Raw genomic sequence first — 23,203 nt, 5'->3', positions numbered from 1 at the left:
CTTTCTGGCCCGCAATGAATAGGCAGCATCTGGTTTGGAAGATGCTTTATTCATGGATATACCTGTGATAGTGAAGCCCTGGCGTTTAGTATTCCAGTGCAATAGAAGTAAAGTGCGCGTGGTGTATCACCAGTGTCAAGCTGGACATAATTAGTGACTGGTTTCCATAGAGTCATCTTGTGTAGGGTATCTCTTGAACAGACAGCCCTGTATTCCATTAGGTGAAGCTTTCTGTGCATAAATGAAAAATTGAAGAATGAATGCTCTCCTTTGGAGGTGAAACATAATGACAGCAGTGGGATGAACTAAAGCTTTTGTCTTTAATTAATGACTTAGTATCTCTTTCCTTTTATCAGCCTTCTTTTTTCCTGTGGTGCTATACTGTTTCTACTCTTTGTAGTGAACCATATTGTCATTTAGGGCAGTGAGGTTTTTTTGGTTGGTTTTTTTTTTTTTTTGGAAGAAATCATATGTGTAATCCTGTAACCCATCGGGTATTTAACCAGCAAAGCATTTAAAGCAATGAGGTTGATATAAGGGACTGAAAATGTTTACAAGATTTAGGCTGTATGTAGTATTTAATTATTCTTTCATTGTTGGTAAATAACGTAACCCTTCACAGCTAGACCGCCTGCATTTTGGTATTAGGTATTATTGCTGTATTTCCATCTTGTGATATGTTATTCCAACAGGAATAGCAAAAAGTGACTGAATGTAAATAACAAATGCATTTCCCCCTAGCTGGTGCTTTAATAGGTATTTTTTAGTGAGAACAAGAGTTTGCAGATTCAGATTCCTAACATTTTTCTGTAAATCCAAATTTCTTCCCCTTACAAAACACCCTTGGTCACACGTAGGGCACAGAGCAGCTCTTTGCTTGAGTACCCAGAGACCACACCACTGCTCAGATCAGGCAAACGTTGATCAGAGTTACTGTGACTGATTGCTGCTAGTGCAAATGTGTGTTCAGAAAAGGCATTAAAGATATAATTTTTAAAAAGTAGACAAAACAAGGGAACTGTCCCTTTGAAGTATATATTCCCTATATCATAAGATCTGATGGGAAAGGATAAGGGAGGGGAAGGATGTATCCAAGTCTAAACGCAGTTCTTTTTTCCTCTGGGGTACCATCACCAGTCTTGTATCAATCCACATATCCTGTTGCCAGTCATGCTGCTGTCTCCTCTCTCCCCAAATTGTACCAGGCTTTACCTTGTTTTCCAACTGTCTTTTGGCTCAAACTGGTGAATAAAAACCCACGGGATGGGAAAACTTGCCCGCAGCAGTGAGGCAAAATTATTTGAATTATATGGCTTTAAAATAAGTGGAACAGCGGTAGGGTTGTTTTCTTACCTTTTTTGTTGTGGGGAAATGCATAGTTTTTAAAATATTTAAACTGAACTGTTGACAGATTAGTTTTCTGTTTGGCGTGACAAAATTGTTCATTATAAAAAAATATTATCTCTGTTTTGACATTGTTTTGGTAAGGATTTACTTGCAGTACTTTGCTTAACTGTTGCATAAAAATAAGTTGACTCTTTTTTTCCCTTTAATGTTATCTCTGCTCTTGGTAATAAAGATAATGTTGTGGCATTGTTCTCTTTAACTTCTAAAATACAGCTAGGTGGTTTCGTTGCTGTGTGCTTGACAGGTTTGCCCTGTGTTTCCTCCAGTTACGCAGGATTTCCTTCCTTCTGCTCACTACTCTGTGGCCCAGCAGGCCTAGGAAATGTTTTGTGTTTTTTGTCTGGGAGGTAGAGAAGTGATTTAACTGGATTTGAGTTCCTTCCAGGGTATGTGCTGCAGGGCAAGCGTGGCAACACACGTGCATTTTTTATGAGGTGGCAGCCTCTGTTTTCCCAAGCACATAGAGTAAGTTTAGATACATGGGGCAGCTTCAGATGTACAGAGGAAAGATTGTGCTGCTCAGTAAAAAACTTTTAGTTGGTAAAAAAATAATTTGGCACACATGTAGGTTTTATGTTTCATTCATTTCCTAGCAAACATTAAAAGAAACACTTCTTTGTACTAACAATTTGTACAGATTTAAAATCCATCATGTTTGCTATATCTAAGAGAGTATGGATTTTTATTTTTTTGGGTTGAAATAAATGCTTCTGTTTTGAATCCAGCTTTTCAGACACAGTGTTCCGAGCTTGCTGGCATGTTTTATCTACAATGGGAAGATTGGAGAGATCACAAAACTTAGTCTGCTCATGTTCACTCCAGAGTTCTTTTCAGAGAAAGATCAGATGATGGAGCGTAATTTTGGAGCTTGCTTTTATACAATATGGCTTTCCTGAGGGTTATATTTTTTTTCTTGCTAGTTTTCTTCCATGCTTTGTGTCAATTATAAACAGGTGTTTCTGCATGCATCTGGGGGATCAAATAATTTCCTTGTTTGAGGAGATTGTTTGGAAGGACAGGGGAGGGAGCTGGCTTTTGAAAGCAATGCACTAATTTGAAAGCAGCTTATTTCTCCTGCTCAGTTCTGGATATACTGCTTGTCTGTCTATCCACATCTACTGTACTCAAGTCATTGACAAAGAGAGTTTCTTAGTTCTTTGTCTTCCTTTGGAAAAATTTCCTAGAAATCCTGGAGAGAAAATACATATGCGGACATATTACAGAAACGAGAAAGAAGTAGTTGCTGGAAAAATGGAATACCACCGTTTATTAGTTATTAATATGGAGCATGGCTTGAGTAGTGGGAATTACAGTGGAGTTTTGTTTTTGCTGATAGCTGGAATTAATACAAGAAATGTAAGGAAGAGGGAGAGCCATGGGAATGTTGCCTTTGTGTTAGGCATGAAGGGGAGGGTCATGGGGAATGCTCAACAGCTCTGGAAACACAATTGAATTTCCGTTTCCCATGTATGTTTCACAAGAGATCTCATGAGTATTGAACTTTGAAAAGATGAGCCTCAACCCCTTCAGTTTTTCCCTCTCACCAGTGTGTTTTGATTTGCAGAAGGTTTGGTTTTTCTCCTCAGTATCTTAAAATTCTGCAGTTCTTTTTCCTGTTCCAATTTCAGTCTGAAGACATGGCAGATGAGAGTGGTGATGTGTCTTCAAGAAAAGTACAGCATTCTGAAATAGCACAGTTGTATTGAAAATAATACAGTTTTCACACTACAAATAAAAAATAGATGTGTGCCTGGTGTTTATATGAGTAGCGTGCACTAATGTGAAGAAATTGAAACTACTTGCACAGATCCACTAAAGAGAATGAGGTTTAGAAGATTTGTCAGATATATTATTTCAGAAGAAATTATATTGTAGGGTATGATAACATTCTTGAAGGTAAGGTGATTACATAGATTACCACATGATGGGTGGTTTTAGTGTGGGGGGTTTTTTTTGTTGCTTTGTTGGGTTGTTGGTTTTGGGGTGGTTTCTTTTATTTATTATTATGGTCTTGCAGTGCGATGTCTTGTGTCTTTTTCCTGCACATTCAGGAAGATTCCTTTCTTTGCTGTGATTGACTTAGCTTCATCTTTGTGTCCTATGATTTAAGGGTTCAGAAATTTGAAACCCTCTGATAAAGGGACTTTTTCATCTTCCTCCCACTGTATGGTGAAGGAAATCTGATAGCATTTTTTAACAAATAAGTCAGCACCACTGAAAAGAGTTCCTCTGAGAAACAGAAGTATGTTATTTGCCAAATGTAAACTTAAAGGTGCTGTAATTGCATGTGCACCAGAGACCCATTTTGATATACCACCTCATCCTTCTTAATGACCAAAACCCATAATATACATGCAATTTATACTTAGATACAAAGATAACATTTAATAACCACTGTATCTTATATATGATTATATATGTGCTTTGAATTGATATCATAATAGACAAGAACTTTGTCCATCACTTAAGATCCTAGCAGAGGTTTTGCCAATCTGCTCTATATAAAGCTGCAGATTTCCCAACAGACTGCTTCCTGCCAGGCCATAGAAGAGATCCAGCTTTCTGTTTCTAGAAGACTAAATCAGAAATGCTCTGGATTCAAGCTCTCCACCTAACTGAAAGTTATTCCAGGTAGGATGCCACTAGCTTAGCAGTTTGATAGAGTTGTAGCCAAGACCAAATGATGCTTGCTTATTTCTTTAATTCCCACTCCTCTTAAAACATGTCCCTGAAAGCACTCACTATTAGCTGAGCCATTTTCGGTTTTTAAATTTCTATTACATATGGCTAACTTGAATCTGCATGCACAGTTCTTGACACATCATCAACAAAAGAGGCAGAGTCGAGGTACCAAACCTTTCCTCCTTGGTAACATTCCCCCTTGTCAGCAGCTTGTTCTTGAAGACATTATGTCCTGAGTTGCTTTTCTGTCACTCTTGTTATATAATAGAGTTGCTTTGGTGTTTTTCCACCTGTGACAAGAGCTTAAAGCTGTGTTCCTGGTCAAGCCAGATAGCTTATAAAATGAGCCCATTTACTTGTGAGAAACAGCTGAGTGGAGAAGTGCAAGAAATTAACCCTAAACAAGTGGGAAGTAAGGGAGTATAATAATAAAATCTAAAATTATTATTTTTGTTCCTCTTCCTTCTCGTGTGTTTCTTGTACTTCGTGGTTATAAATGCCTTTTCCCAAAGGATATTATCTCAACATACCTCTCTTTTTTTTTTTTTATTGTTGAAATTTTTTTTTGCTGTGTCGAGTGGTTATTCCCACAGCATTGTGCTTTTTGGATCGTAAGAATACCTTGCTCTGATTTAGCTCCGTATTTTAGTCTCATTTGTTGCTTTTCTTATACACAAAGTTAAATGGGGAAGAAGGAATCGATGAGTATTTTAATGGTGTGATTGGACCCTTCCAAAAGCAGACACATTGAGAATAAAATTTGAGTTTGTTAGGAAAACAGTGTTTAAAAAAAAAAAAAAAACAACAAAACAACAATAAAAGAAAACAAACCCAAAAAATACAAACACGCACGCCCTAAAAAAAACACCTAGTACTCTGTCATAAGCACTAAAAGCCTCCTGCTCTGATTATAACTTGAGTATTTGTTTAAATACTTAAATACTACTCCAGAGATTGCAGTGGATTAAAAAGGATGGCATGTGTGGATGTGTGCTCATTGGTAGCTCATAGATCTGTGAAGTCCTGGAGAGTCAGAGAAAAGGAGTATTTTAATTTATTTCTATGGTGATTATTTCTTTGCTAAACTCTATTTGGATTCAGGTCCGTAGATTGCTTTCTCTGTAGCAACGCTAACCCAAATTCAGAGTCTCCATTTCCCCTCCCTCCTTCTGCACCATTTTCCCTAGGCTCTTCACTCTCAGGGACCCATTTGGGTGTCCACAGGCTGAGCCTGATGAAGTAACAAATCTGATGAAAAAACAAGTTCTCAGCCACCCCCCTCCCCCCCCCCAGCTGCATTAGGACTCTGATGCTGTTTTCCCAGCAGCTCCATGCATTCCTGTGCTATCAGAATACCTGGTTGGAAAGGCACCAGAAGCACTTAAATGAGGAAAAAGGAGAGATTCTGATACCCACTGTCTCTACTGCTGTGCCAGAGAGCCCATGCCCACTGTGTTGCTGGATAATTGTGAATACTTAGCTGAAAAAAAATCTGCTGTGCTATTCACAAATACCTTGTCAGTCTTAGCATGCGACATGTATTTTCAAAAGTGGTAGTTCAGGTTTTCAGGGTGGGCAGCCAGTAACAAACGGTGGTCTGCACATGGTCAAAGTCAGATGTAGAACTGCCATGTTTTCTAATGGAGCAAGATTTCATCCCTGACTTCCAGTGCTGCTGAGCCTGCAGCTGCCAAGAAAGAAGCAGGAGGTCCTGAAGAGATCGCCGCCTTGAAGGTTAATGAGTCAAGCTCAGTGGGACTGAGCACTGGTACAGGTTTCCCAGGGAGGTTGCGGAGTCTCCATCCTCGGAGACTTTCAAAAACCGCCTGGACACAGTCCTAGGCAGGCTGCTCTAGGTGGCCCTGCTTGAGTAGAAGGGTTGCATGAGAGGACCTCCAGGGTCACTTCAACCTCAGCCATTCTGTGATTGTTATATTCATGAGTCTTCTCTCCCCAGCCTGTGGTCATGGTTGCACATTAATCAGGCCCATGGCCTTTTCTCACATATCTAAGAAGCAGGATACCATTGGGTAGTGTAAAATTTTTCGCCGTTTATCATTACTCTGGAGATTTAAACTTGTAACTGTGATTCCATATGATGTGCAACTTGTTCATCCTCTTTAGTTTTTCAGTTTGGTAGAAAATATTTTCATCCATTTTTTCCCCGTTATTTTCTGCTGTTATGTTGGATAACAATGGCTTGATTTAATCTGTGAGACATTATTTTTTAGGGAATTGTTCTCACTGTGGAAAACTGACACGATAGTTTGATAATGCAAAAACTGCTTTGTCCAGGTTGATATTTTGGCTCCGGCTGTTTCTTTATTAGCTGACATGTAGGGGAAGAGAGAGAGAGAGGAGAGCAATTCACCTTGTTTTGTAGTGTAGATGCATTGAAAACGCACTGTTGATTTATGCCATGCCTTCAGATAGGTTTTTCAGCTTGCAGTAGTCAGATGAAATGTCAACACTTTGAGGAGAGAGTAAAATAGGAGTTGGGAGAGAGTAAAATAGGGTTATTTGTCTGTAAAGTACACTGTAGGGCTGATTCATAATGTTATGTTTTTTCTAGAATTTGGGATTTTTTCATTTGTCTTGAACATAAGCGTATATGATGGTCATGTTTCACAGACTCACCTAATAGGCTTAAAATTTCAAGGTTGCTAGTGAATTAAAGCTAGAAGTGGATTGACTGATTATTCCTTGTATCTTTTTAATAACAGAATTGATTTATGCTGGACCTAGATTTTCACTGCGACCCAGTGTAACACCACATAATCATGTGGTACCAATAACCACAAAAATGGGAAAATGGAACCCTGAAGATGGGAAGCAGGAAGAACAGGTTGATAGTAGAGGAGGGCTCATGGAATCTGGCTGCAAGAGGCTGGTTGTGCTTTTCTGGCTGCAGCTTTTATCATTAAGCTGGAAAGCACAAGTGAAATACATACATTAGGAGCTCATAAAGATTTCAGCCTGTCACTGTTGGTGCGTGCCTGTCTTTCATGCTCCCAAATACAATGTTCCTGCATGTGTCGGTGTATGTCTCTGGCTCCACTCTGCTTTTAGTTACTTTCATCTGCTACGGCTAGATTTAAAGTGGCTGCTGATCAGCATGTTGTCTCAGTGCAAGGCAGGTCTCCTGTCTTCCTCTGAGGTCTCAATTGAGCTTCCAGCTACTGATCTGCTTAACCGCCACTGATGTCTGATAGCTAATAAGCATTTGCTGCTAATCAGCTGCTGCAAAATGCAGCTAGGGCCAGGTTCAGCAGTGGCTGCGTAGCACATGGAGCCGTGGCCACTGTAGTTCACAGCAGCTGATCAATGGTCTTGGAGATAACTGGTTTTTCTCCTGGGATGGGACAGAGATAGGGCTAGTTAGCTGCCTGGTGGTAGTTGTGTCTTGAAAAACTGATTATCTGTGGTTACCAGTGGTAACCTCCTAGTTCCAGCATAAATGGAACAGCAGTGGCACGATCTGGAGCTGGGAGCAAGTAGAGAACCCGATGGTTTAAAGGATGCCGAGTGAGCTGTAAGTAATGAACTTAATCAGATGCAGTGAACACCAGACACTGAGCGGTTTCTTCTTACCTACTGGCTTTTGTCTGACAAGATAGGAACAGGGACACTGCTTTGGTGTAGCTCTCTCTGCTCCCCAGTTCGCACCCTTTCTGTCCTCACCTTCAGAAATTCCCAGGCTTGACTGTTTCTGGGATACCCAGCATGTGAAGGTGAGCAAGTCCAGTGCTCTCCTTGTGGGCTGCCAGGCCAAGAAGTGGCAGTCTTTCTGGGCTGTCTCTCTGGGCTCTCTTGTACGGAGAAGGGAAGCGTGTCTGGCAAGTTCTCACCTACCTAGTGTGGCCGGATGTGTCTGGTGCTGTGGCCATGTATTGTTTGTGCTTGCTGTGGAACACAGAAAGGACAGGTTAAACTGAGATATGGTGGAAGGGATATGGATAGCAAATAGATGAAAATTGTTTACAGTATTGTTGTAATTTCAGTATTTCAGTCTTGGTCTTCTGTGGCATGGTTTAACAACATTAACTTTCACTCCTCTGGCAGAAAAGCTTTGTGCCATACAAAATATTTCTGCTGAAAATCCTCTGTATTGACACTGTGATTGGAAGGATGTTTTCCTCTCAAAGCTAGCAACTGCTAAGAGATTTGGAAGAGTAATTCAGGCTGTTACCTGCACTTTGTTCTGCAGATGCCCTTTTGCAAAACTATAAATCCTAACCTGCCCAAAGGGGCTCTTTAAGTGATGTTATTAGCTTGGTTCAAGTCAAACAATTTAACATTCTTTGAACAGAAGTATTATGTGAGGTTGATAGTCTGTACTCCTGTACTTCAGCTCAGAACTTGAAATTCATCTCTGCCACAAGCATGCATGGTTTGTTTTCAAATGCTTTGCAAATGAATATTTTATTAGGTAGCTGTGGCCAAATGCTGCAGGATGGCCTTTGATATGCTTTGTAGCCAAGCGGCTTTAGCTGTGTTGGCAGAGCCCTCTGGTGGGAATGCAGCCTGCGCCAGCAGCAGCAGCCGGTCCTGCGGGCAGTGCCACCCACTTCTCCCACATGCCACCAGCCAGCCCTCTCTCTGCTCGGTGGCATCCCACCAGCCGTTGGCTTGTTGGCCGAGGGGTTCCCCTCCATCCCATTCCTAGCCAGGAGAGCAGAGCCCTGTGGAGCGCACTAGGCCTTTTTTTAGCAAACCTGATGGTGTGCTGTAGGCGCGTGTATAATTTTAAGTGCTGCTTTGCAAAATGTGACTGCTCTTTGAGAGTAGTAAAGTTAGCTAATTACAAGATAATATTTACCTAATCCATATCACAGTGCAGGAGAGCTGTGACAAATTTCAAGAATTCCTTGAATGGATTTCAATGGTATCTGTAAATATTTTTTTTTCTAAAAGTACCACTTAGTAGAAGTAACTGATTTACTTAAGCATACAGTGGGACATTACTAAATCAAGAGCCACAGCCTTCCAGTTCTGCTTTTCCTAATCAAGGTATTTGAGGAAAAGGCTTTTGTGTTTTAAACTACCAACTTACTGAGCAGGAAGGAAAAATGTTATTACACTTGTCTAACCTAATAGTATTCAAAAGCCTAGTTAGGACTGCTAGATGCACTGCCAAACCAGAATGTGCAAACAGGTCTTTTAATCTGATTAGGTCCCTAAAGTGTTGATATAATACAGGCCAATAACTCTCCTGCAGGAAATCCAGCTGTTTGAGATTGTTGCACAAGTAATGCAGTAGTAATAAAGTGTCTTTTTTTTCCTCCTCACATGCTGTCCAGAGCTTTTCATTCACCATTGATTTGAAACGCTCACAACTGTGCCTAGCATTTTATCTTCGTTAAAATGAAAAAAAAAAAAGGAACAGGCACGATGGCTTGAAAAGGCAATTGCCTGTGGTGGGCAGGAACCCCCTCTGATGAAGTTGGAGAGTGGCAGCAAGACAAAGGCAATCATATTTTTGTGTCATTTTATTTGTTTCATGATCAAGCTTTCATTAAGACAGACATCTAAATTCTTCCAAAAACTAAATTAACCTTCATGGCTTATATTTGAAATGCTAATTGCAGTTCTTTCCCTTTGCGTTGAACTCATCTGCTCCGTAGCTGGGGTTCAGCAACACAGAACCGCTCAGTTAAGAGACCTGTCATGCGAGAGGCAGTCGCGTGGTGGAACTCCTTGCTGCAGGCTGTTGTGAATTCCCAAAGCTGAATATGTTTCAGAAAGCAATTAAACACACTTGTGAAGGGAAAATTCACTAGTATTATGAGATGCAGATACTGCCTTTGTCTGAGAATTCCTCAGCTGCAGCCAGAGGGTTGGGGTGGGATGTGCATGGCTGTGTGTATTCACCCTCTTCCTCCTCACCCTTGGGTGAAGGCAGGGTGCTGAACTAAACACGGCTCCTTTAGGCCCTGGAGAGGGCTGGTTTTGTTGTGGTTCTGGTCCCCCTCTGCTGATAACCAGAGGAGCTGTGGTGGCAGGAGTACTGAGCTGTTCCCAGTGGAAGAGGGCTCTCACCCTCCTCCCGCATCCTAGAGAAATTCTTTGTTGATGGATATTGTTTCCAGAGGAGCCTTCCAGTTTACCCGCAGTCCAGTCTGGCATTTCCCATGGCCTGATGGCTTTCCTTACCTGTAACAAGAGTTTCACTGGAAGCTTATTACAGATGCACATAGGAGGCAGCACAAAGGTGTGTGTTTGTTTGTTTTTTCTTGCAGGACAGCTTCATCTTCCTGTTTCTCTTACAGTGTTGTGGTTAGAGACTTAAATTCTCTGGGAGGTCTCTGCATCTTTTGGCTCTTAGGATACCCTCTGCTCTGTGACTTTATGAAGCTGCTTAAAAGCTATTTTTCAAATTTCTTAATTGAAACTCCCTTCAAGTTATATTGCACAATGTCATAATGATTCAGATTTGTAGAATATGGTTGTACTTCCACAGGTCATCTTGTTCCATGCTCTTTTTAAGATATGCACGTGCAATTTTAATTCTGTGATGCAACAACCCTCCTGAGTTGTCTATTGTAACTCAGAATTTCAAATGTAAATGTTGCTTTAACATTACGCGTGGTTATCTCTAATCTCAGTCTCGTAACAAAATCTCTTGGAGAGTTCATGCTCTTTTGTCTGTGCTTTTTATTTCATATGCCTATTTTCTTGGAAAGTGGCTGATGATATAATATTTGGAATTTTTTAAATAATCACTGCTCTTCTGAAGAACTTAGTGAAATCTAATATTACCATTCAAATAGGCAGGTGAGAGCTTTGGAGATCGGTAATTTGTACCTTTTAAAAAGCCGCACTGCCTCGCTTTTGTCTCAGAATTTATTATGCTTCCCAAGTATAATGTGACATACTGAATAGGGCAGGGGGTGGGGACATTGTCTTCAGCTGACATGCTGTTATCAGCGGGACTGTGTTTCTGGACACAAGATTTCGCAGTCATTGGTCGTCCGAAGAAAGCCTTTCCATCTGAGGATTGGACAAGAAGATGCGTCAATTTGCTGCCCGTCTCCAAGGTACTGGTGATGCTGCCTCCACAAGCTGGCTAACGTCACAGCTCCATCACCCAGCGGGGTGTGGGCTTTTTTCTCCTCTTCTCTGTTTTAATTCTGTATTTGCTTCCTACTGCATTTCTTAATCTGTCTTCTGCCAAATGCTAACAGCATGATATTTTGCAATCATTTAGGTGAATACAAGAAGGACGAACTCCTGGAAGCTGCTAGGTGAGTGCTGCTTAGAATATAAAGCATATTTTGGGGGTGGAAGCAAGAGAGGAAAAAGGATTTTTAAAACAGTAATGTTTTGTCATTGCCTTTCCGTGAAATAATGCAAACAAACCACTTCATTAGCATAGATCTCTTTGGACTTTACAGTCTGGTACAAATGGAAAAGCCTGTTTATGTAATTGAAATCCCCCGCTATGGTGGTTATAAGGTTAATATTGAGTTTTTGCTTTAAGCTGCTTAAATCTTCTTTATCATTTTGTGACTGTTCTTTTTAGGGTCAAATTGAATATTGGAATTTTTCTTTCCTTTTGGTTTTTACTGCTACTTTAGGATATATTTTGAAAATAGGCTTTATCATAACAGAACATAAGGAAGCCTATACAAAAGGTGTAAAGTTCAGTTGTATATTCCAAAGATGCTTTCATCCTGCCTTCTAACAGCACAAGACCGTTTTATATAGACTGTTAACCCTTCTAAAAAATTTCTGGATGTTGGTATGTAGTTTTTTCAAATGTTATGGGCCATATGCTATGAAAATGTATTAAATTTAGAACATTTGATTTGGCAAATGGCTTTCAGAGGATCCATAAAATTAGATAAAGGAAATATAGGATGAGGTTAAGGAGAGAAATTAAGAGGTGGTTTTGCATGATTTTTTGTAATACACTTAACTGCAAATCTAATATTTCTTTTTTTCCTGTATTTACCCTTGGTTTTGAAATGTTCAGAAGATCTTTTAGCCATCTGATATTCTCCCTGGCAGAGTAGAAATTTCAATATACTATACTTTGATATCCAGCTCCTTAGCAAATGTTTTGCAAAGAGCTCTCTCTTTTTTTGTTTTTTCCCACCTTTCCATAATCCTCTCCTCTGCATTTACAGGAGCGGTAATGAAGAAAAACTGATGGCTTTATTGACTCCTTTAAATGTGAACTGCCATGCAAGTGATGGGCGTAAGGTAAGTTAATGCCTGCTTTGTATTTCTGTTATTCAAGAAAGGCCAATTTAACCTTACAGGGAAGCATAGATGTATAAACCAAGAGAGTGTATGGGGGGAAAAACCTGTGATGGCTTTTCACCATGAAATTAAATGCTGTGTACTTTACACTGGCAGTTGTGACAGATCAACAGTCAGTGGATGTGGATTTTGTGTGTGTCTTTTCTTTTAAGTGTCAGACCCTAACATACATGTAAAGTAAAACCTTAAGACCTTTTATAAAAAAAAAAAAACAAAACGTACTGTTGCAGATGAATAAAATAACTAAGGGATGAAAGTTGTTATTTGTAATTGAACATTGTCTGGGTGAGGTGGTTAGTATTCGGCTTGGCTCCTAATGCCCTGCCACGTAGACTGTATTGATGTGCTTAACACCTTCTGCATTTTCTTAAATTTTACACTATTGTTTTGACGTTCTCTGGCAGGGATGTTTGAATGAGTTAAATTAAGGATTAGGCTGAAACTGGAGGAGGGAAGAAAATACAGAGTGAGAAGTAGATCCTATGATTTTTGATGTTTTAGGCATCAAGATGATGGTCTGTCTAGACTGGATTTACAAACGTTGGTTATTTTATTAATTTTTTTCGTTTCTGTGTACTAGAATGTTCTTAATCTGCATCTCTTAAAAACGTCTCTCATGTGTAATGGTACGTGTCACTCTTGGAGAGAAAAGCATGGGAGTGTTTTCCTTTATAGTTTTCTTTATTTTTGGTGGAGTGTTTTGGAGCATAGCGTAAAGATCTGCCCATTCTGGAGCTATTGTGGAACAGCCTAGTTCCACTGAAATCAGTGGGGATAGGCCAGTTGACGCTGCCTTTTACATTAAAAGAAATGTTGTTACTGATTATGAAAAATGTACCTCCATTGTGAAAATACTGCTATTTTTAATACACATTTTAAAATGTTTTCTCGGTTGTAATACCTATGATACCTAATATGTGAAAGAAAACCCAGTCAGTTTTCGCTTGTTTACATTTATCACTGATTGGAAGTTTTATGAATCTTCCAGGTTTTTAAAACAATTAATTTTACAATCTGAGGACGGGTAAATGAACAAGGGCTTTATTTAGTTCAGCTGTGTCAGAACTGGTGAAATAGTCCCCATATTTTTAGGTTAAACGTATTGCCTGTAGTTCTTTGTTTCCCTTTTCTTTTTTTTAAGACTTTACTATTAAAATGAGATTATATTTAGGTAATAATAGTGCAGAGTGTTGTTATAATTAAGAAGGTGGTATACAGCAGTGCCTTACTAAGTAACTGAGTCCCCATCACTATTGATTCAAGGCCAAAGGGAGAGTTGTGATTCTGTCAATATAGAGAGGAATAAGCCCTTGCAGAAGTGTTATCTACAATATTTATCACTCTTAAAACAAAAAAAAAAAAAAACAAAACAAAAAAACAACAACAAAACAAAAAACAAACAGCACAAAAAACCCTAAACCAAAACAACAACAAAAAATAATGGAAAAAGCTAGTGGAAAATATTTATGAATTATTGCTGTCTCTGAATTACTTTGAAAATTTATGCCTAAAGCTCAGAAAGCATATTGCAGTTAAAGCTAACCAATGTGGACACTTTAATAATTTGTTTGTGTGTTTGGTTGTTGGTAAATGCACTGATTATTAAAAGTCCTTTTAAGATGGCTTGCCGTTTATATTAATTAGTTTTTTTAAATGATGTCTACCATATCTTTATTTTTTTTCCCACTGTATGTGTACAGACTGTCAAAGGTGAAGTAATTCTCTCTAGCAAGTGTACTATATAACTATTATGTATTTAATTTTTAAGGCAAAGCTTTCAGGTCCTGTACTAGTGCAAGATTACTTGGGATTTAATCATTCTAAGCTGCGCTGCAATTAAGTGAACTTTTCAGCCTACAGCACAGCATTCTTGTAAATGAAAGTCTTCGCTGGTGTAGCTGCCTCCGATTGGCCAACGCTGATTTACAGCAGCTGAAAATTTGTCCATTTTGGAAGTCGGTTTTTGCATTCCCTGATGCTTTTCATAGTTATTTTTTCCAGATCCCTTGAGTTTTCAAGCCTCAAACTTATCACAGCATAAGGCCACAGACTTAATGCAGCTGTCAGGGCAAGGAAGTGCAGACTCTGCGGAGTGGCCTGAGGTTCTCAGCATCACGTGTACTCTGCAATACAGACATAGCCACAAATTCTTGTGCACATGCTTCTCCAGTTTGTGCATTTCCTCGGCTTTGCATGTTTCTGAGATGCCCAGCATTACTCTCATAAGGGAAACATTTAGCTTGGTAGGTAGAAAAGTAAATTGAGTCCCAGTACTGGAGGGGTAATTATTTTTTCCATATAGCAGGGGATGGTAGAGTGTTGGGTTTTTTCATATTTTGGGTTGTGAGTTTCCAGAAGTTGTCATCTAACACCCATTGCACTAGATCTGAATAGCAGAATAGTCAGGATATTGTTAATCACAGTATTGCTTATTTCATTGCTATATGCACTTCAACATTTCTTTTTTTTTTTTTTTCCTGGGGATCTCTTGTGTCCCATGCGTTCTAACTTCTGGAGTTCCTGGATTTCCCAAACACCACATCTGCTGTGAGGGTGTGCTTCACAGAACATATAAAAGGGATGGAAAACTCTAATGGTAGCTTACTGGTTTGAAACCAGCTTGGGTTGGAAATAATAAAGACTTACTGTGTTCTGTGTGCTGCTTGCAGGCTTTTCGAAAAGTACCGATAGCCAGAGTCCGATTCCTACTGGACAGGAGTCCGTGCTGGTAACACAGTTACAGCTGGTGCTGATAACTATCACTCCATCTGTTTATTTAGCATAGAGATCAAAAACTGAATAGGAGTGAAAACTGAACTTGCTTCTTCCCCTCCAAGTCACAGTTTAGATAGATTACGTGAGCATTGTAGAAATGTTCACATTACTGAAGCTCTTCAGCTGTTGCCTGAAGAGGGAATTTGTTCTCTGTTACTACTCTTGCAATTATTTTCTGGAGTGAAAAATGAAGGTGTCTGTATGCAAACTAAAAAAAAATTTATACATCAGGAAAAGCATTCCTGCATACCAAGGATCTATGTAATTTCTGAGGTTTTGTTTTGATGACCAAGGAAAATCAACAGTAATATCTCAGAGAAACAACTATTTCATTCAACTACATAATGGTTGATTTTTGAGGAAGTATTGGTTTATGTGCCTGTTGAATGTATATGAGGGCACAAGTAATAGTGCACAAGTACAGAGCTGTGCAGTACAGCGTATGCAAGTTAGTGTTATGCAAGGGTAAGATTTCAAAAGAACTGTTTGTTTTGAAACTGTCCCATTTGCTTGCTTTTTAAAAAGCAATACCTGAGCTGAAATATAATAGTCATTTTTCATGCCTTTTAATCTTGCTTTGATTTTTTTTTTTTCAAACCAGAGACTGAGAAATCACAGAATTGTTAGGATGCAGTATTGTATGTAACATAAAATTTGTGTGTTATACCACTTCTGTTTAGATTGCTTCACAAAGTATTTGCTCTGTCAAAACAGAACTTAGACAAAATGCTCGTGGGAACCTGCGTATTTCTGATGGGTCTGAAACTTCACTGTGTCCAGGCTCTGAGCTCTGCCAAGCTGTTTAGTCTCTATGTAATCTATAGAAGTAATGACTTCTAGAAGACATGCTACAGTATGGAAATTAACAGACGGTACTGAACTTTCACACTGTTAAAAAGCCAAGCCACCCATTTACAAGTCTGTCTACATAAACGTGTGTGGGCTCTGGAGACCTGCTTTACAACCGCTGTTATTTTCGCTTAAATATTTTTTTCCTCTGCAGGTATCTTTTTCAAGACTCAGTTGTGGGTGAATTGTCAAAAAATGTTTTTGACTATTTTAAAACAACAGGTTCCTACCTGCTACAGGAAGCTAAAGCTGTATTATTTTGCTGGATTTCTGACTTGTAACAACAGTCACAGCTTAACTAATCCAGTAGTTAGTGGCAACAGACAGGCTTAAAATAGAATGTATGATGCTTGCATGTTGAGTTGAAGCCATCTCTTAGCCCTCTCATTTCCTTTAGAAAGCCATTGTTGACACTTGAAAGGTGTTTCAGGAAGAAATTGATGTTGCCTCCATTTTTAAAATAAAGTAGTATCTGAGCTAATAAGGAAGCACTGGTTTAACAATTCAGATGAGGACTCTTCTCTACAAGGCAGACTTCCCACATCACTTCTTATAGAATCATAGAATCTTCATGGTTGGAAAGGACCTTTGAGATCATCGAGTCCAACCAAACAACCTACAGTCTCTGCCACTAGAGTATGCCCTGAAGTGCCACATCTAGACGTTTCTTAAACACCTCTAGGGATGGTGACTCAACCACCTCCCTGGGCAGGCTGTTCCAGTGCCTGACCACTCTTTCAGTAAAGTAATTCTTCCTAATATCTAACCTAAATCTCCCCTGCCGCAGCTTCAGACCATTTCCTCTGGTCCTGTCATTATTCACCTGGGAGAAGAGGCCAACACCCACCTCTCTACAACCTGCTTTCAGGTAGTTGTAGAGGGCAATGAGGTCTCCCTTCAGCCTCCTCTTCTCCAAGCTAAACATGCCCAGCTCCCTCAGCCTCTCCTCATATGACTTGGTCTCCAGACCCCTCACCAGCCTGGTAGCTCTCCTCTGGACCCGCTCCAGCACCTCAATGTCCCTCTTGTACAGCGGGGCCCAGAACTGAACACAGTACTCGAGGTGAGGCCTCACCAGTGCCGAGTACAGAGGCACGATCACTTCCCTACTCCTGCTGGCCACGCTATTCCTGATACAAGCCAGAATGCTGTTGGCCTTCTTGGCCACCTGGGCACACTGCTGGCTCATGTTGAGCTGGCCGTTCACCAGCACCCCCAGGTCCTTTTCTGCCGGGCAGCTTTCCAGCCACTCTTCCCCAAGCCTGTAGCGTTGCTTGGGGTTGTTGTGACCAAAATGCAGGACCTGGCACTTGGCCTTGTTAAACCTCATACAGTTGGCCGTGGCCCATCGATCCAGCTTGTCCAGGTCCCTCTGTAGAGCCTTCCTACCCTCAAGGAGATCAATACTCCCACCTAGTTTGGTGTCATCTGCAAACTTACTGAGGGTGCACTCAATCCCCTCATCCAGATCATCGATAAAGATATTAAACAAAACCGGCCCCAAAACTGAGCCCTGAGGGACACTACTGGTGACCGGCCGCCAAGAGGATTTCACCCCATTAATCACAACTCTCTGGGCACGGCCATCCAGCCAGTTTTTAACCCAGCGAAGAGTACACTTGTCTATGCCATGATTCACCAGCTTCTCCAGGAGAATGCTGTGGGGGATGGTGTCAAAGTCCAGATAGACAACGTCCACAGCCTTCCCCACATCCAGAAGGCGAGTCACGTGGTCATAGAAAGAGATCGGGTTGGTTAAGCAGGACCTCCCTTTCCTAAACCCATGCTGGCTGGCCCTGATCCTTTGGCTGCCCTGCACTTGCCGTGAGAGCTCACTCAAGATGATCCTCTCCATGATCTTTCCTGGTACCGAGGTCAGGCTGACAGGCCCGTAGTTCCCCGGATCCTCCTTCTGACCCTTCTTGTAGATGGGCGTCGCATTAGCCACCCTCCAGTCATCTGGTACCTCCCCTGTTGACCAAGACTGTTGATAAATGATGGAGAGAGGCTTGGTGAGCTCTCCCGCCAGCTCCCTGAGTACTCTTGGGTGAATTGGAACTTCTTGACAGCTGAACTTCTTGACAGCTTTCCAAAGTGAACTGCATCCAGCTGATATGGTAGCTATTAGCAATGGGAGGTTGGATTTTTGTTTTGAAGTTGGGTTTTTGCTGGTATATAATATCCTGCTGCTGTACTACATTACACATGCTCAAATCATGCTGGCACTAAAATACTCAGGTGTCAGTTGAATAAAACCTTCTCTTCCTGCGAGGGAACCCAGCTCCTCTGGTCAGGAGCTACTCAAAAACCAGTTTGTTTTGCTTCTTTTCTCAAGGTTCATCTCTTTTGAAGTAAAGCAAGTATCTGAGATTTTGAGCGCTTTGGAGCACAGGACAATTATGTTTCTGTAAAATAAAATACATGCCTCATGTTTTGAAAGCATCTTTTCCATTGATCTGTAGCAGCTGTGTTTTGTATTTACATATTGTATGAACTATGTGAAAAACAGCAAATACCACGGCATTACCAATGAACAGCTTGGTCTCAGGCATTTGTTCAATGTGAGGCAGGAATTGCTACCAGAAGGCAGCAGAGAATGCAATTCCTCCACAGCTACATTGTTTTTCTTCCTGCACCTTCCCTCCCTGCCTTGTTCCTTAGAAACTAGAAATGTAGAAATTTCTCGAACGAGTGAACCAGGGAGCCTGCACACAATGCGCTTTCCCAGTGCGGGATCATCCAGCACTGTGGATAAAGCAGTAATCCCATAGAAAAAAAATAATAGGCAGTTATTTATTAAAAAGCCATTTCTAGCATGCATGCGATCCTACTTCATTTTATTTCACTGTAGTCTTCTGGCCCTTAATGCCCCTTTCTTTGTTTATTCCTAGTTTTCAGTCCTTAAGATCTCCCAGTACCAGTCCTTAATACGTGGTGTTATGCCTCTCCCATGCCTCTGTTGTTATGCCTTTCCAAACCAGATGTAGACAACCCTGGATCTAGAGCACAAGTAGCAGGCCTTTGCAGTAAGCTTTGTGAGTCATAGGAGGGAGATGGACTTGCCTCTTGATTTTGAGGCTGTTTCTTCATCCTGTTTTCTTCATCCCATTCCTTCCTGCCATACAGGCATTAATTTTTCTTGTGCATGGCATCATTCAGTTTCATGGATGCAGGGTACAGATGTAAGAAATCCAACTCTGAGAAGGTCTACAATGCAGTGCCGAGTATGAGCATCCTTGACCTGAAGCAACACCTGTACAAGATCTTGTGTGTGTGTGTCTTGTGGAGAGGACGGAATGCCCCTCAGCTCCTGGTGTGGGACACTTCTGATACCAAGTAACATTCTCTTGGATGGGGATGCGTGTTCCTTCTCTTGCCTCCTCTGCTTCCTTCTCTCTATGTGCATCTAGCTTGATCAGCCTGTAAACAAAGGGCTGATAAATAGAAATTGAATTCTAACAAGATCAGTTGAGTTATGTCTCCTCTTACCAGGGAGTCTCCAATTTGCTGCTGGTAAGTGGATTTGCCAGCCCTTGTTCCAGAATTCTGGTTGTTCTCAACCATTTTAATGAAAAATCCTGCAGTTCAAAAGAAAATTGGTATGCCTTCCAATTTCTGAGTCTATATGGAACAATCGATCCATGTTTTCACAAGCTTTTTCTTTACAGTTATTAAACCTACAGACTTCAGCAGAGGTTGAGATTCTCTGCTCTAGGGGCTGGGTGTTGAAGAAAAATGCTATGCATTGCAAGACTTGTGAACAAATTGTGTGCTGGTGACACTACAAACCTTTACAATAGTGTGCGTTTTTCTTGTGCTGCAGTAATAAAAATGAAAACTAATACCAGATAAACCTAACTAATACCACATCTGTGGTGTACAGATCATACGCAGATGAGTATGGAACATCTTTTGAAAGCAGTTATTTCACATATAATAAAAAGTGTTGTTTAAATGTTGTGAGAATACACACTTTTCTACAAACAAAAGTGCATATTTGAGCAAAAGACTTGTGAGCACATACTTGATGCAAGGCATTTTTGTCATACCCCAAGGGTATGTCTGAATCTTCGTGTGTATTCTACGCATATGTGTATTTTTTTGTCACATGTAATATTATTTAGTGTCACAACGTACATCTTATCTTCCCCAAGATTTTGTGAGCTTTTTCTGCTGGTATACATTGTTTGTGGTGTTTATAGATATATCAAAAGTCTCTAGTCTCAAGGCTTATCTGCAACAAAAAATAACTTGTGTGGAGGAGAGGAGCAAAGGAATCATACATTGAAACCAGATTAGTAGTTGACTCTGTATATTGTTGGTTCAGAACAAGGTTTCTCCTTTATTAGTCTAATAAAATACAAAATTTTTAAAATATATTAAAAAATTTTTAACTAGAGAATCTCATTTTATTTCAGAAAAAAAGACAGCTCCACATGGAGTAAATCCAAACCGGTTATTCCAGAATAACTGGGTAGACAAGCCCTTACTGAATCTGCTCACTTGCTGCTTACTGGCATAAAGTGTCAGTGTGGCTTTGATGAAGTACTATAAAACCACTTTTGTGGGTTAGAAATGTGCAGATTTGGGGCTCTTCGTTTGTGGTCCTGCAAAGATTATCCAGAAGTTTCATGATGCATGATTACAGCTTTTTGGAACTGTAGTTATCAAAAGAAGCGGTAACAATGTACCCTGTCAGCTAATGTTTGCTAGCATAAAGTTGGCCGTGACTGGTGACTTCTAAACACTGTAGTCTTTGTTGACACCGATCTTGAATGTGTTTTATGGAATGCATGTGTATCAAAGGTACATCTAGTGGTTTGAATGTGTGTACATACATAGATATAAATAAATTTAAAAGTATATAGGTGTATATATACCTATATATACCCACATATATATTCCTATACACTGTCATATATACCTAGCTATGTGTACTTATATATGCGTATGTGTATATCTCAAAAGATATAGCTAGGTAATGTGCTTGCCTAGGGGAAGAAGTGAGCCAGCACTGCCCTATTTCTGCAAGCTAGTTTTCTGGGGACTGAGGGAGGATGGAGAGCACGTCTATTTCTATTTAAAACAAAAATGTTATTCTGAAAGCTTGTTTCAAAAATTTGTGATTTAAGATCCGTCTTTACTGTGGTCAGTGCCGGCTGCATTCTGCAAGTGCAATAATTGTTTGTGCTGCTTCTGCAGCCTCACCAGTGACCCATATTGGGTACAGGCATGTATACAGTCATGGGAGAACATGTCATCAGATGCCAGCTGCTCTGTGACAACTGACCTATATATGCTCTTATCCCAACCCAGCTACGAAGTCATTCACAGTTCCTGAGTAAATGAAGTGAAAAGGGGCAGCTGGGTCCAGCCTCAGTTATTCTGTGATACCTTGGTGCCCCACAGGAATATATTTGTATGGTCCATACCCTCAGCTTTGATTTGGATGGAGGGCTTCACAACTTTAGAGCCTACTGCTGTGTATGCTATAACTAGGAGGACTGACGGAGGGAAGAAGAAAGTCCTTCTAAGCAACTCTTCCTTAGTGAATATGTGCCTCAGTGGTGAAAATAAGTACTGTAGATCAGATGCAGACATTTTTGTACTCTTTTCAGCTATAGCTGTACTTCTCTGTAATTGAGTTAAATATTTTAAATCAAAGTCTGCACTCAAAATTAAGGGTCCTTCCTGCATTTAGGTAATGGAGCACTGTGAAAAAGGTGACATTTCCAATATTACAAAAAGGTTACAAAGCAAATGCCATAATGTTCATGATGTGCCTGGGGCAGAAGTGCACAATGCAGTACACACAAAAAGAACATTTAAAAACGGCCATAACTGTATTTTACCTTTAAAATACCATTTTGTTTATTTAAAAAGATAGTTCAAAGGATTCATGTCAGAAATAGTGACGAGTTATGCTCTTTCTTATGCTGTGATCCCATCTTACTTCATCAGCCAAGCATGGTCAAAGTGGATAACACAAGAATCCCTCCCCTGACTTCGTACGGTACAGATAACTTGGCTTAATTTCTATCCCTGGTGTCACTTAACACTCTCTATAGCCAAAGATTATACATTTTGAATAAAATGTGAAACTGATCTACCTGCTCTAAGTTTTCTGTTATGGGATCTTAAATATTTTCCAAAAAAAATTTCAGTGAGTATCCCTTCACCTGTTTTAATTTTCTTCAGAAATTATTTGAAGTGTAGTCTATCATGTCCACAATTAGAAAATGTGCACTTGAAGGACAGGAAAGAAATTGTTTGCTCTGTAATCATTCTCTCTGTATTGTTATCTAAAAATCAGGAAATCTCATTAGTTAGGTCTTAATCAATGTGCTCCTCAGGAAACCTTCAAATGTATTAAAGGTGTGGGGGTTTTTTATACCTGAACTGTTTCCCTTTGATGATTAGCTTCACACAGGGGACGGCTTTTTGCATTATGCTCTTATCCGTCTACTGTCAAGAGAACATGCCCGCTCACCAGGGTCCTGGTACAAGAATGACTTGTTTCTTCTAAGCTGTGTACCGTGCAAAGAGTTCCTTTAGTTCCTCCTCAATGATTTCTCACCTGCAACAGCTCCATTTCTTGCCCTAGCATCACCTTGCCCTACTGGACTGTCTGGTGGATTTTGTATTCTTGGTGGGTTGGAAGAAGGATTTATGGCTGATTTGAATTCCTTTCACTAGTTACTGCTCAAACTGGTTTTGCCTGTCTGATTGTATTTTTACCTTTAATCTGCTGGAGTTTATGATCCTTGTGATTTTCTTCAGCTTGTAAATTCAGCTTTTTGAATGATGCCTTCTTAAGTCTAGTAATCTCTTTTAGTTCGCTGTTAGTCACACTGGCTTCTTCCACTTTATCAAGCCCTTCCTAATAGAAGGCATGCGTTAGCACAGCAGTTCCAGTATTGTCTCCATTAGGAGTCTTTATGCTGTCTTCAAGGACTTAATTCTCTTAGATACCACTTTTAGCTTATTGTTAAAAAAACTTCCCAATTTTTTGCATAGCTCCACTTTCTGAAGGCTAGCACAGTCATGTTGGATTATTTTAGCAAGCGTTTCCCCCGCAGGTAAGTTGAATCTAAGCATGTTACAGTCACTGTTAAAAAGCAACTTCTACTGCAAAGTTTTGCACCAGGCGTCACTTGTTACTTGGTACCAGCTCAGTAGTTGCATTTACTCCTGCAGCCTCCCTAGCCAACTTCTCTGTTAAACA

The 23,203-nt window shown here is 40.2% G+C and overlaps 1 protein-coding gene across 1 annotated transcript in view; it reads left to right on the top strand.

Moving 5' to 3' along the window:
- TNKS (tankyrase) overlaps positions 1–23,203 on the top strand; it is a 143,576-nt gene that overhangs the window by 64,467 nt on the left and 55,906 nt on the right. Inside the window, exons 4-5 of the mRNA XM_074589629.1 lie at positions 11,297–11,333; positions 12,219–12,294. Of these exons, the coding sequence (XP_074445730.1) occupies positions 11,297–11,333; positions 12,219–12,294 (113 nt within the window). The remainder of the gene's footprint in view (positions 1–11,296; positions 11,334–12,218; positions 12,295–23,203) is intronic.

The sequence above is a fragment of the Larus michahellis genome, chromosome 5, assembly GCF_964199755.1.
Source record: "Larus michahellis chromosome 5, bLarMic1.1, whole genome shotgun sequence".
Lineage (NCBI taxonomy): Eukaryota > Metazoa > Chordata > Aves > Charadriiformes > Laridae > Larus > Larus michahellis.
This window is presented reverse-complemented; position numbering and strand designations above follow the sequence as displayed.